Genomic DNA, 16296 nt, shown 5'->3' with positions numbered 1-16296 from the left:
TTTACAAGAGAAATAATTCCTGTTCTGAATGTAGAGGGAAGAGAAAGAAGAGAAGAGTGAGAAGCAGAAGAAGGAGAGGGAATAGGAGGAAAGGGGGAGAGAGATAGAACAAACTGGTGGCAGATAAAATAACTTGCTACAGCCATACTAGTAAAGCTAGAACCTGAAGATGACAGACTTTTTCAAATACCAAACAGTATTACACACTGCCTATTTTACAAAATGATCAATCAAGTAAATAAACTTTCCTTGGGGGAACTGGATAGAAGTACAAGATCAAAAGCTTATGTTCTTGTACGTTCCCCTCAATGGTCAAAGAACCAAGTATAATGTGGTCTCTCACTGATGCCAACAACCGTTCAAGCTGAGAAGACCAAAGTGGGAGGTAAGCTGATCCTAAGAGACATGCCAACTCTAGATCGTTCCTGATCTCAGATAAAGTCAATAGTTACATATTACCATGTAATGCACCAGGGCAAAAAATACACGATAAAGTCTACACGTAGGCACAGTTCTTTCTGTCAAAAATACTGATAAAGCTTGAAAATGGAGAGCCCTTGGAAGGAAGAATGTATTTTCTTAACTTCAGTGGCATATTGTAGCTTTGGCTTCTTAGCAAAGAGCGATAGTGTCATGATCATTTCAATGTAATTTAATTTTGTGTATAGATCTATGTCTTGCAACTTTATTGAATTCATAATTTAAATTTTCATAATCCTTTACAGCAGGCACATAATCACAATGAAAGAACAGAACCTCCAGGAAAGAGGAAAAGATCACATTTAATGTAAAATAAAGTACCTGTAGAAGGAAAATGAGGTATGAAATAGATGAGTTAAAATATCAGGTAATGTTTACAGAAAAACAGGGAAACTTTATCTTCTACTGTATATATATCCACAATAAGGATCCAGAGGATCTAATTATCCATAGTTTCACTTTCTGCAGTTGCCACTGTAATACTAAATGGTGATGCAAAAATATTAAGTAGAAAATTCCAGAAATAACCAATTTATGTTTTAAACTTCAAACTGTTTAGAATCATGATGAATTCATACCCTATCCATTTCCCCTTTCCAGAGATGAGAATAGTCCCCTTTAACCAGGTGATCCACCCCATATATGCCACCTGCCCAAGAGTCACTTAGTAGATATCTCAGCTATCAAATCTAGTGTTCTAGGGCCATATTCTAGTAATCTTTATTTTGCTTAATAATGACCATAAAGCATACGTACAGTAATGTTGACAATTTTATTACAATACATTGTCATAATTGTTCTGTTTTGAGTTGCTATTAATCTCTTAACAATAGTTAATTTGTAGTTTAAATTTTATCATAGGTATGTATGTACAGATAGAGAAAAGCGGTGTACAGTTGGATTTTTATATTTGTGAGTCCCATGTCCATAGGTTCAATCATGATTCACCTATATTTGAAAATAATTATCCCAATGGAAATATATATGTATATACATATATATGTGTGTACATATATATATACACACAATCCTGTCTTGTCGTTTTTCCCTACACACTAGTGTAAATGCTACTCACATACAATTTTCATTATATCAAATATCATAAGTACTCTAGAGATAATTCAAAACACACAGAAGGTTGTACATACATGCAAATACTATACCTGAAGGGAAAAGTCCATAATTTTTAGCAAAGCCTAAGCTGAAAATTTCATGTCCTTGCCTTTTCTAGCTTCAAAAGGGTACCTGCATTCCTTAGCTTGTGATACCATTCTATTCTTAAAGAGTATCCTCATTCAACCTCTGGGTCCTTCCTCACATCTCCTTAACCTGACTCAGACTCTTTTGTGTCCCTTTATTAGGGCACATGTGGTTATAGAGCATTTACTTGAATAATCCATGGCAATGTCCCATCTTAAACTCTTTAATTGAGCCATATCTGCAAAGTCCTTTTTACTATTAACAGTATCATAGTCACACACTGCAAGAATTGGGGGTCATCTTTGTCAGATTTCTTCACTATGAAGATACTTTTCTTACTACTCCAGATAATTTACTTTAGAATTAATCAATAAAACCCACACTCAATATGGCAAGAAAGATAAAATTCTATTCCCTGAAAGGGATGTATTTTAAAATGTACACAAATAAGGAATTCCTCTTGAAAAAAGACACCCTCCTACAGTTTATTTACTTATTCATGTAATTAATCATTTACTTTGCCACCATTTATTAAGTTTGAGAAAAGACTGGGGTTGGAGCTCAAGAATACAGAAAGAATTGAAATGGTTAATTTATTTGCATAGTTGGAGGTGACATGGTATAAGACAAAATACATAAAAAGCAAAAGGAGAAATGCTGACAGACAAGAAAGATATTATGACTAATAGCAACTCCAAAAGTTCCCATTAAGGAACTGTACCATAGCATAATTTATAACACGCAGCTATTATATCTACATGAAAATGTTCATGATATAATTAAGAAAGGTGAAAGAAAGCCACACATAGTATAACAAAACAATGCTGTCTTTATCTAACATTTGCAATATTGCTAGAAATCTGAATGTCTTGCATTTGTTTAATCCATAGAACAATCCCACACAAAGATATTACTTTAAAGATGAAGAAACAGGTGACATTTTCCATAGTTCACACAGCTAGGAGAAGGAGATTGACTGGTATCTATAGTGGACTGATTTCAAAGGTCTTTCTCTTAAGCAAGTCACCATAACCAAATCATGTCCCATAATTTAAACTCAGTTACATTAAAAATGCACCAAAGATCAAAGTGAACATACATCTAGGTGTTCAACAGAGATTACTTTAGGTGACTTTTTATGTCTTTTATTTTTAATAATTTTCTTTTTAAGTATTCCATAATAGATATGCGATATTTATATACTTATGTCCCTCCAAAAATGGGGAAGAGAGGCAATTAGCAGCTGTTAGTCTGAGACTCATGAGAAACATTTAGACAAGATCCATGTAAGGTTATCTGCACAAAGGTGAGCATTGAGATGATGGCTAACAAAGACTCTTCACTAAAGGATTGTATAGAATATGAACAGATATGAACAGAATGAAAAAATATGTATGTTAGAAAAGAATAATCACAGTAAGAATTTCTCTCTCCAAGAACAGAAAATCTTCATATGGCCTGGAAAATTCCTCTGGAGAGATAAAACATAACAATACTGAAACACTATATAATCGGTGTGCCCTCTGTATGAAAACATACAATTTTTCAGTGACATGAATGAAGAAATTGACAAATTATAGGTTCATCTACTCTAAGATCTTATGATTATATACAATATCCAGAGCACTAAAATCAGTTACAGTGATACCAGGGGTAGTAAAACCGCGAGAAGTGAGTATGAAATTTTAAAAAAAGAGACAGTTTCACAGGGCACGTTGAAAATAACTACAACAGTGATATACCACTTGTTTCCATAAGTTGAAGTTCATTTCACTTAGCATCATCTTATGTGATCATACGAGCATAGATAATGAGGTTTTGTGATCTTCTGCTATGACTATCCCAGACCTGTACTAATCATTCCCTATGAGGGAAAGCATAGAGTCCATGTTTCTTTGGGTCTGGAACTAGGGAAGGGAAAGGGAATACCAAAATTGAGAGACAAAGGATAAAAAGACAAACCAATGCAGCAGCAATACTTATAAAACTATATGGTGTAAACCAACTGTACAACTCATGGTGGAAATGGGGAGGGGGAGGCGGGGTAAAATGAGGGAAAAGGTAACAAGTTGAATAAGAAATGTACTCACTGCCTTACATATGAAACTGTGCCCTCTCTGTACTTCACTTTGACAATAAAGAAAAAAAGATCTATGATTATATAATGTGTAACTCAAATACAAAGATTTTCAGAAATCCAATTGCATTTTATAAAAAGCAACTGATCTCAGTACCCTGTATTTATCCTTTTATATTATACAATTCTTATATGTCTTCTATAGGAGAAAATATTACTTAAAATCAAAAGCACAATGATGCCTTCATTCAAGTTTAGAATGATAAATTGTGAAAAAGCAATACAAAGACTGACTTTTGATGACTAATAATTTTGCAAAGTTAACATGGAGCTAGTCAAATAAGTGTTTAGGTAGTACCTACTATGTATTCCGTTTTTAAGACTTAATTGTAGACTCTTCAACCGTCCTATGTTACAGTTGAGGACATTACATGAGAAATAGTAAAGGCTCAATACTTTTAAACGCCAAATGACTTCATTCTCAATCTTGTATTGCCTGGGACACAGACTATTAAAAGGAGTAACTGGGATTTTTTTTCCTATAAGAAAGCAGAGTTGGAGGTATGTGGGACTCACTTCTGTAATCCTAACTATTCAGGAAGCTGAGATCTGAGGATAATTATTCAAAGCCAGTCCAGACGGCAAGGTCTGTAAGACTCACATGTCCAGTTAACCATAAGAAAAGTGGAAGTGGAGCTGAGGCTCAAACTGGTAGAGCACCAGCCTTGGATGAAGAAGCTCAGGAACAACACCCAAGCCCTAAGTTCGAGCTCCAGGATAGGCACAAAAAAAGGCAGACACAATAAAAGTTTGCACCAACATTGCAATACAATAACTGTGTGTAAGGTTTACATAAATAAAGTAATAAAACTTTATGTAAGAATACCAAACAGGGCCCAAATAAGTAAAAGAAAAATAAATAAATAAATAAATAAACTAGCGCTCCTGGGGAAAATGATTCAAGCTTTAAACTAAGTCTTACATCTAGTGAAATTGAACTCATAATCTCAATTTGGGGAAGTAGTTAGTGAGCTGGCAAATGATAAATGTGAAAGCAGGTGTTGGTGGCTCATGCCTGTCATCCTAGCTACTCAGGAGACTGAGATCTGAGGATCTCGGTTTAAAGCCAGCCTGGGCAGGAAAGTTTGTGAGACTCTTATCTCCAATTAACCACCAGAAAACCAGAAGTGGTGCTGTGGCTCAAGTGGTAGAGCCTTGAGCTGAAGAGCTCAGGGTCAGCACCCAGTCCCAGATTCAAGCCGCACAAATGACAAAAAAAAAGGATAAACCTTTTTAGAAAATGACAATTTTGTTAAGTTATAAAAATGATACTGAAAGATTATGTGAAATGACTGCAATTAAGTCAATTTCTGCCAGAGAAATTGATCAAAAAGAAATTATTATGCATTATTTTAAATGATTATATATTATGTAGTTATATATTCTATCTCAAATATCTGAGAAAATCTGGGGAAAATGCCTAGACTTATTCCTAGAATGTAAATTAAATCTATTTACAGAATATTTACAGAGGCTAAGATCTGAGGATCGTGGTTCCAAGCGTGCCCTGGAAGAAAAGTCCGTGAGGCTCTTATCACCAATAAATTACTCAGAAAAAGTCAGAGGTGGAGCTGTGGCTCAAGTGGTAGAATGCTAGTCTTGAGCACAAAGAGGCTCAGGGACAGGGTTTAGGTGCTGTGTTCAAGTCTCAGAACCAGCAATATTAATATTAATATTAATAATAGGGTTACAATTCAATGTGCTAAATCTATCGAACAATTTGGGGAGAATTTATCTCTGCCCAACACTTATGTCTGTCTGTTATTTTCTTCCTCTGAGGATTTAAAATTTCTTCATATAGGTCTTAGATATTTTGTTAGGCTTGTTGTAAATATTTATGCTTGGTGACTATTTTAAATGGATTTTTCCATTATACCTTGTAAATGGCTACTTTTTAATATGGATATTTTTTAATCCATTCGTTGCACAAGGGTCTTTCATTAAAAGACAAATAAAATGAAAAAGCAAGCTAGAGCTTTTTCTCTCTATACATAGAAAGAGCTACCTTAACATTCAGAATGAAATGAGGTCATCAATGAAATCAAAATAAAACAATAACTCACTATAATGGTTTAAAGACTTGGATATGTGCTTCTAACAGTTCCCTAAATAATAATAACAAAAAATAATCGTATCATAATATAAAAATGCAAAGGGAAAATCACAGTGGAGAACTTTAAAAATGGCTTAAATTAAAGAGAATAACAATACCAGGAGTTACTGACATATGCATATGTCTATCCTATGTCCCAACACTTCCACCAGTGGTATAAATCTGTTATGGTTTACATCTTAAATATCTTTCAAAGGTCATGCATTAAAGGCTTGGCTGCCAGCCAGTGGCTCATTCAGGTGGTGGTGGAAATATTAGAGGTGGACATATTGAGAGTATTAAGTCATTGAAGAAATGTCCTAAAAGGGTATACTGGGCCCTGAATGGCCCCTCATTTTCTACTTCCTCTTTCACTTACTACTATGAAGTTCTGCCTTGTCTAAAGCCCAAAACAAAAGGGCAAGCCCATCATGGATTGAAACATCTGAAACCATGAGCCAAAGTAAGATATTCTCTTTTTAACTTGATTTTCTGTGGTATTTTGTCATAGCAAAAGGAAGTGGATTAAGTAAATATCCAGAGGAAATGAGTACACATGTGTGTAAAAAAAGATTTATACACGAATAATAATAATGTGTATAACAACCAAAATATTAGACACAACCTAAATAATCAATAGGAATATGGGGTAAATTATGGTATATTTGCACAAGGCAGTAAAAACAAGGTTCTACTTATATATGCAACAATGAATTCAACATCCATTCTACTCATATGTTTCCATGAAACTTAAGACGTGGATTACACACATTTTTGTTTTCCTACTTTCTGTATCTTTGAGCCAATAGCTTTTAGCCCCTATTGGGATCAATAGTTTACTCTTTTACAGATAGCATTATTCATCTCCAGAAACAGGCACTGTTCATGTTCTGTATTTCTTTAATGGGATTACCATATAAAATTCAATCCATGGTATCTGTGAAATAACTATGTGTATAGGTCTATATATATATATATATTATTTCATATCCTTCTTAACTTTTCCCAATTTATTTTCTTTTACTGTACACTGTGTCTTAAAGTACCAGAGAATCCAGACACACAACATATCCATGCATCACTTATTGATGGGGGATATGGTCTGTGAAATACTTCATGGCAACTTCATCATTGTTTGTACAATATATTACAAGAACTTAGATGATAGAGATCAATTCCAAGAGGCGTGGTAAACACCTTACATTTGAAGCTGCTACAAGTGCAAAACAACTTACAACTTTAGAGTGAATATTTTCTATAAGTATAAGTACACTAAAATAATGATATAAGTATAGTATACTAAGTAGATAAACCAGCCACTTCGTTCTTTATTATCACGTATGATATACTAGATGTGGTTGTAATATGCTATACTTTTATACAACAGGGAGAATAATAGATTCATTTACACTAACAGGACCACAAACACATGAGTAATAAATTGCTCTATGGTGCTGGTGTGTTTGGGACATTATGTAATAGGCTTTTTTCTGTTTCATTATAATCTCACAGGACCATTGTGTGTGAAGTATATACACTGCAAGACTGTGCTACATTTAAGAAAAATTAAAATACCATCTTTGTTTCAGTAATATAAGCCCTCATATACCACTTACAGCTTGTCAAGGTCACTCCCTTATGCACTCGGTCTGCTCATTTACACACAAATACTACATGCACATAATCTGTACTAGTTGGTTTTAATCTTTACAATACTCTTGCAATGTATTATTGGCCTCACTTTAGGAAATGGGTAGGTATGATTGACCCCCAATTAGGAAATTGAGGTATACAACAATTAAGAATTAAGACTATGTTGCTAGAAGCATCAGAACCAGAATGGCATTTAAACAATATGCCAAATCTGTCATATAAACTGTAGAATCAAACCACCAGGAATGAGAGATTGTGTTTAATACCTCCAAAACTGAACTATGTTTCTTCAAACCATTAATTTAAAATATTAAATTGCCTCAAGAAGATTTTTACTGGATTTTTTTGTTTTGTTTTTTGGTTGTTGTTGTTTTTTTTTTCACTAGTCCTGGGGCTTGGACTCAGGGACTGAGCACTGTCCCTGGCTTCTTTTTGCTCAAGGCTAGCACTCTACCACTTGAGCCACAGCGCCACTTCTGGCCATTTTCTGTATATATGGTGCTGGGGAATTGAACCCAGGGCCTCATGTATACGAGGCAAGTACTCTTACCAATAGGCCATATTCCCAGCCCTGTCTTTTACTGAATTTTAACAACAGAAATAATAGACACACAAAATCACAGGGAAGTCTTTTTTTTAAGTAGGTTGTTGAAATATTTACTTTAAGCTATGGATGTATTTATTCAGCAATATGTTTTTGATACTAAAAATTCAAATAAATACCTCCAGTGACTATTCCAGGTTTTCTAATCTATATCAATTATATTTCTAATTGTATTTCCTCTAAGTATATTCCATTAGCTAAGGACAGTCACTAAGATCCACTTCATTACATTTCTTTATTACTCATTCTCTTATTTACTTCTATAGTAAATGCTCTTTTTTATATGATAGGTATATAGCAAATATTGAGTACTCACTACATCAAATACATGAATGGGTATAAAATATGTCAAATAACTTCAAGGAAATTATTTTTATAAATACCGGTTACGGAGTATTGCAGCAACCAATTCTCCTCTATGCAAATGATCCATCACTTCTGAAAGTTGAATAAGGACCTGTTCAGGAAGAAAATGAGCCAAAATTTAATATGAAATCAATCCTGGAATTTTCAAAATTTGTGCTACTTTTGTAATATTTATAATGCTTCATGATTAAGTTAAAAGCAAAATGTTATGTCCATGTACCTAAAGTCCATGTCATAGTGAAAACTACGAAATTGAATGTTTTTAAGCAATGGAATACTCAAAATATATCGATAGTAGACCATTAAATAGTATTGATTAAATTTCATGTGAAGTCATTAGCCAGGAAGTACCATTGAAAATCAACAACATCTACAGGAACTTAGATTAAACTGAAAAGCAACACCTAGAGAGTCTCTTGGAAATTTGAATTAGGCAAGAATAATTGGAAAGAAACAGTCAAGCAAACATACCCAAAGATAGAGATAGCACTAATGATTCTGTTGCCAGTAGGACTTAGGGCTTGAGAAGCCTGTAAAAAGTGCCCGCAAATTTAGAAGTGGTTATACAAAATCCAAGCTAGAAAGTTGCAATGTTTCAAAATCTTGAAGACAAAATATATTAAGTAGGAATGTTTTATTTACTTTGATGGAATTGTTTCAGTGGTTGTTGTTCTGTAGCAGAAAGCACTTGAGTATTAAGAAAGTCAACTCCCTATAATATTTTCTTCATAATGTTAATGTATTATGTTGGAAAGAAGTATATGACTATATGTTTGAGTAAATGTCATTTATTTATAAAGAGTATATGTTATGAAATTATTATATTTTTCAAGTATATTGGGAAACAATGTTCCTTGTTAATAAAATCAACTTTTTGTATCAGAAAGATTAATAAAAGAATGCATTATGTACAGCTTAGTTTGCTATTAAAATGTTTGTTATAAAACTGAAACATAACTAAACAAAGGAGAGAGATTCATTGTCTCCAGCCTCTTCTAGTCCATTGTGTTAAAAAAAAAAAGAGTGAAGGACCAAGATACTCTACACACATAAATTGTAACCCTTTGAACAACCATTTGCAAATAAAAATAAATTTTAATTTTTAAAGAAAGCATTACCATGGTCAAGAGATAAAATAATAAACTAGGGAAGATTCTAGGGCTGGGAATGTGTCTTAGTGGTAGAAAGCTTGCTTAGCATGCATGAAACCCTGGGTTCCATTCCTCAGTACCACATAAGCAGAAAAAAAGCCAGAAATGGTGCTTTGGCTCAAGTAGTAGAGTGCTATCTTTGAGCAAAAAGAAGCCAGGGACAATGCTCAGGCCCTGAGTTCAAGCCCCAGGACTGGAAAAAAAAAAAACAACCAAGACTAAACACAGCCAGAGAGATTAAGAATTTATTGTCTGAAAGATCACTGACAGGTCTTATGAGGATAAGGAGATATCAAAGATCAAACCATAAAATCCATTTTGGTAATGGAAAATGGATGCGATTGAGTGATTCAGGATATAAAGAAGAAAAAAGTATTGGAAGAAAGGAGAACCATTTATAGCAACATATCTATCTAACATAGCTCATCCATAGACAATTAAGTGATAGGCAAGGTAATAGGACTGGAAAATATTTCTTATGGGTGTATTTGCCATGAAAAAGAATCCCAATGAAACAGAATAAGGTAGGCTAGTGGGGAAAATAAAGGGGAAACTGGCAGAAGAAAATTTGGGGAAATATAAGTCCTGAAGAAGAAAAATTTGAACATATTCAAAAGCTTTTAGGACCATGTAAGATAGAGCTTGATTTGTCTATTATAAAATAAGCATGGACTCTACTACAGAGTAGTTTCAGTATCACTGAAAATGAGCCACACAACACTGGTTTAAAAAAATAAGATAGAATTGAAGAGATTCAAGATCTTGTGAAGATTTTAAATACATATAGTTCTTGTAAAGTGGCCCCTCAAGTGATCAAATAAATGACTTTGAGACCATTACAGAGGTTTTATTTTAGTTTTAAAGCATTTTTATAAAAAGAATAAATTATATACCATTTTACTATTTATCCTAAAAATTTTTGATGGATCAAAATATTTGAAGGTAAAAATGTGAAGTTGAAATGGTTCCAAAACAAAACTCAGGAGAAAGTCCTTATAACCATACAGAAGACAAACAATACCCCAAACCATAAAACACTTATATTTGATTACATAAAAAACAAAAGTCTATACTTCAAAACTACCAATATGTGCAAGCAATTGATAAGCTAGGAAAAAATATTCATAACATACATGACAGTTAACAGTAGAGCTGTTATTTTAATTCATACATATAAATTAATTAAAATAGTATAGCACAATGTTAATTTAAGAAAATAACGTAAGGGTCTAGGAATATGGCCTAGCGATAGAGTGCTTGCATCGCATACATGAAGCCCTGGGTTCAATTCCCCAGCACCACATATATACAAAAAGGCCAGAAGTGGTGCTGTGGCTCAAGTGGTAGAGTGCTAGCCTTGAGCAAAAAGAAACCAGGGACAGTGCTCAGGTCCTGAGTTTAAGCCCCAGGACTGGCAAAAAGAAGAAGGAAAGAAAGTAACATAAGCAAGAAGCACATAAAATACAAGTCTTAAGATAAATATTTCTTAATTTGAGGCATTGATTTTTAACCTACACACATAGATATACATACATACACACACATCCTTTTATGTGTGAGAATATGGATTTGGAAGACTGTTTACTTTTCATTTTATACTTTTTTGTTGAATTATTTTCCAGTCCAGTCATTACAATGTGGGGCACCAGTGACCAGATTCAAGGATTGGAGTTTAAAGCCAGCCAGGGCAGGGAAGTTCATGAGACCCTTATTCTAATCACAAAAAAAAGAAACTAGAAGTAGAGCTGTGGCTCAAATGGAAGAGCACTAGCTTTGAACACAAAAGCTCAGGGACAGTGACCAGGCCCAGAGTTCAAGCCTCAGGACTGGCACAAAAAAAAAGGAACGAGTAGAAGAGTCAGACCATGAAACAGGAGGGAAACAAGCATGGTAACATGATAGGGTGTTATTTGAAGGAAGGAGTAACCTAGTGGATCAGATACTGTTATGCAGTTGCGTATGTGGGAAAAAAAATGAGAAATAACAAATCAGTGTGGTAACTGGAAGCCAGAAGAGCTCTTGATAACAGTGGGATGTGTGGAATAATGGAGACTAACGGTGACTTCCTTCTTCAAGAAAGTTGAGAGGGGAAAGGGGAAACACTGAACACAATTTCAGTTCGTCTTTAATAGTAAGCAGAGAAATGAGCGGTTATTGGAATGAGATATAAAGTGGAACTAATTAAGGTTTTATTTAAATTTGTTCATCATAGGACATAGTATAGCAAGTGAATACAAAAAGGATGGCATTAAACAAATGCAAACTGAAGAAATGCAATAGTATATGTGTGTGTTTCAAAAGCATATAATCCCCATTCTGTCTCTTTCTACACAGACATTACATACATATATATACACACACACAGTTGTGGAAGCAGTATTAAGAGTGTCATGGGAATGAAAATGCCAACAGTTGCCTCGAGAGAGGAATGAAGAGAGAAATTGTGGAGTGTTATAGTACAAACTTCACTGTATCTAATTTTTTATTAAGACTCTGAAGCAAAAATGGCCAAAATAACCCATAGTATTATATTATTTAGTTATGGCTACAAAGTTGTTATATCATCTATCTGTACTTTTCTGTATGTCTAACAAAGTTTATGAAAATGAAACAAAAGTAGGCATGATCTCTTTCCTAAAGCAGGGACTCTATATTTGTGTAGACAAAACATGATATGTAAAGGTCAGCATATTAGAAAAATTATTTAAAGAAAAAAAGAGCAAGACAAAAATATAATCAGATTAGCATTGTAATAAAAAAAAAAAGGTACAGTTCTGCTGACATGGTGGAGCGCTCCTGCAAGCCCAGCAGTTGAGAGGCAGGAAGATCAGGAGTTCCTGGAAAATAGTGAGACCCTGTTTCAAAGGAAAGACAAAAAGAAAGCAACACACTTCTCCCTGGCCATGGTACCTTCATGAATAAGAAATGAATCACTACTCACAGCACCCAGTTGACAAAGACTTAATTGTGGTTTTTTTCCTTTAAAACATTCTACTTAACTCACCAGAAATAAAACTGACAAAACTGCTCTTGATCCTTGAGATATCTCGCATAAGTCCAAGCAATTTTATTCATAAGCATCTCAGTAATTCACAAATCTAATACTTTTCAAGCACCTATCATATAGTTAGGTAGAATTTCAAATAGAAATTCCCATTTATGACTTAGCATTTAATTAAAATCTACCATATCACTCTTTGCTACTCTGTCCAAGAACCAATAGCTTTAAAAATAATGAGATTTGAGATTACTCTAACCAATTTCAAACCACATAAGGAAAGCTCTATTTAGGAATTGATGGCATATAAAATAAATTTTAGGGGTTTCTGTAATAGTATGTCTTCAAATAAAACTTTAATAAGCACTATGATTAAAAAAATCTGACAGAATCTTAGTGGAAAAAAATCTGCCAAGTGCTACAAAATCCAAAAGCTGCAAAATCTAGAAACATGGCACACATATGAATTCCTCTAAATCAAATTATATACAGTAACATCACTAAAAATTCAAAAGGATCTTGAAATCACAAAATCTGAACTTTTAAAACACAGCATAGTATTCGTTGGGGTTAACTTTTAAAATGCAATTTTTAAAACATTATAGACTAGATTGGAAATGTAGTTCAGAGGTAGAACCCTTGTCTACCATCCATGAGGCATAAGGTACCACGTTCAATACCAGGTGCCACAAAAAAGTCACAGAATGTTATTCATGCAGCTCATAGTTAAAATGAACCCTTTGAAGCAAACCTCTCTCTGCCAACCATCAAAATCCTTAACCTAAATTACATAGTTGCTTTCTCTCCCCTCTCTCCCTCTCTCCCTCTTCTTCCTTCTCCAGTTAAGAAAATAAGAAAATAAAAAGTATTTATGTCCAGTTAGTCTCTTATCCTACATCAATATCATTCTATATAATCCACTGAGTCCTGTTACATATTTTACAAGAAAAAAGATGCATGAAATTAAGACATACTTAACAAAGAATAAACATACATAGAGCAATAGCTTGAAAATTTTATCATACATAAGAATTCCCTGGACCTATTAACCCCAAATTCCTCTTCTTTTCTTTTCTCTTATTTCCTTTTCTTTGTACACCAATACTGGGGCTTTTCCACTCACAGTTAGTGCTCTACTACTTGAACCACAGCTCCACTTAAAGCTTTTTTGGTGGCTAATTGGAAGTAAGAGTCTTATGGACTTTCCTGCTTGGGCTAGCTTCAAACCACAATCCTCAGATCTCAGCCTCCAGGTAACTGGGATTACAGGCATGAACCACCGGCACTAAGCCACATCTAAATTTCTACTCAGAGTAGCTCATTTTGTTAATGTAAGATGGGTCCAGAGAAGCTGCATTTCTAACAAGTACCTAAGGAATATTGCTGTTGCACAGTTGTATATGAAAGTCCAAGGACCAATGATTAACAGCTAATATGCTACTTCTAATATAAAGAATAAAAGATCAACTGAAAAAAGATGCTTACTACAAAAATATTAGCCTGAAAAACACAATAATTTCTTACATTCCACTTATATCATATCTAAGGATAGTGTGAAAAAACACAATCGAATCCAGTAGCAAAATATGTAAAATACAAGATAAATTTAAACATCTGTTGGATGTTTAAACATTTATAAAGTTAAACACACACATATTGCATATATATTTTTAAACATTACTGAAGTACATAATAAAGGACCTGAAAAAAAGGATATGCACATCAGACACACAAACTAAATCAAGGGCCAAAATCAGTTATAGAGCTATAATTTTCCCATAAAATAATTACTGTATAAATTCAATGTGATCTCAAGCAAATTTCCAGAACTGTCAAAACTGGGAGAAATATTTGTGTATGTTGTAACAGTAGATCATTAAGAAAATTGAATAGATAAAGTATTACTCAAAAGTTTGATTAAAGAAAAGTAAGGGCCAGGTGCCAGTGCTTATACCTGTATTCCTAGCTACTCAAGAAACTGATTTGTGAGGATCGTGATTGGAAGCCAGCCCAGTCAGGAAAGTCCATGAGACGATCATCTCCAATTATCTACCACAAAGCTGGAAGTAGAGCTGTGGCTCAAGTGGTAGAGCACTGGTCTTGAGCACAACAAGCTCAGGGATAGCACCCAGGCCCTGAGTTGGAGCCATAGGACCAGCACCAAAAAAAAAAAAAAAGCAGAGGGGAAAGACCTTCCTGGTTGTTATTAAAATGTACATAAAGGCATAGCAGCCAGTATGGAAACAGGAAGGGATCTTGATAGAATGAAATCTGAGGAGATCCAAATACAGATAGTTTGACTATATAAAAAATGTGAAGTAGAAATGATGGAGCTAAATGTGAATATCTCACAAATAGTTTTGAGAAAATTGCCGTTGGGAGAATGTTCAAATCCTATCTATAGAATAGATTGAATTTGGTATTATGAGCAGGGAGAACTGTAAAAGTAGTAGAAGAAAAAGAATATTTCTAATGGTGCACAAATAAAATCGTTCTAGGGGGCTGGGAATATGGCCTAGTGGCAGAGTGCTTGCCTCCTATACATAAAGCCCTGGGTTCAATTCCCCAGTACCACATATATAGAAAACGGCCAGAAGTGGCGCTGTGACTCAAGTGGCAGAGTGCTAGCCTTGAGCAAAAAGGAAGCCAGGAACAGTGCTCAGGCCCTGAGTCCAAGCCCCAGGACTGGACAAAAAAAAAAAAAGGTTACAATTTTTCAGGTAATTCAATTACAACTGCTTGCATGGCACCCAGTGTGTTTACTTTGGATCCTGTTTGCTTCGCTTAATATAATTTTTCAAGTCTTTCCATTTCTTTACAAATGGTACAATATCATTCTTCATAATGGACAAGTAAAATTCTGTTGTGTATAAATACCACATTTTCTTGATCCATTTGCCCACTGAGGGCATCTGGGATGATTCAATAGCTTAGCTACGGTGAATAGCACTGCAATGAACATAGTTGTGCTGGTGGTGGCTTTACTGTAACATTGATTGTACTCTATTGGGTAAATGCCTGGGAGTGGAATCGCTGGGTAAGCTCAACTAGTATAATTCTTCAGAAACACTAAATCATAGCCCAACAAAATAAACATCAGTAAGTGGGTACTCGCAAGAGGGGGAGTGGGCTGGATCCAAGGAGATTGGAAGACAAACAAAGAGGGGAAAGGGGACAGAATGCAGTCAAGAATTCATTATATATACCACAATTTTTTAAGAGAAGGGCAGAGTTGAAAGGGAGTGAAAATGTTGAAGGAGGTGACCCAGATCAAGATGCATTGCATTAACAAGCTGCTTTTTAAATAGCAAAAAAAAATCAATAAATATTCTACAAATTAAAAAAAGGAAAGACGGGATGAGTGAGAATTTTGAAAGGGGTGACATTGATCAACATGCACTGTATTCATAAACTGCTTTGTTGAATGGCAACTCGTTTGTACAACTACTTTAAGAGAGTAAAAATATTTTAGAAGGTTACAAAGCACAATAAACATACACACACCGGAGGGGACAGGCAGGTTTGCAACACAAAACTCAGTGATAAAAGAAAGCAGCCATTGAGCAAGTGGTTGAACAGGCCCTGCCCAGAAGAGAAGTGGCAGATGCAGGTGGC

General features: G+C 34.5%; 1 protein-coding gene across 3 annotated transcripts in view; it reads right to left on the bottom strand.

The window, feature by feature from the left end:
• The window catches only part of Klhl13 (kelch like family member 13), a 165740-nt gene that overhangs the window by 109115 nt on the left and 40329 nt on the right, over window positions 1–16296 (bottom strand). For 2 of the 3 annotated variants that reach the window (XM_048336035.1, XM_048336038.1), the window contains exon 2: window positions 8550–8623. In XM_048336035.1, coding sequence (XP_048191992.1) covers window positions 8550–8599 — 50 coding nt within the window. In that variant the 5' untranslated portion in view covers window positions 8600–8623. Of the gene's footprint in view, window positions 1–8549; window positions 8627–16296 lie in introns of those variants that run through there. The other variant, XM_048336039.1, reaches the window with a different exon arrangement.

This window comes from Perognathus longimembris, chromosome 28 (assembly GCF_023159225.1).
Source record: "Perognathus longimembris pacificus isolate PPM17 chromosome 28, ASM2315922v1, whole genome shotgun sequence".
NCBI lineage: Eukaryota > Metazoa > Chordata > Mammalia > Rodentia > Heteromyidae > Perognathus > Perognathus longimembris.
This window is presented reverse-complemented; position numbering and strand designations above follow the sequence as displayed.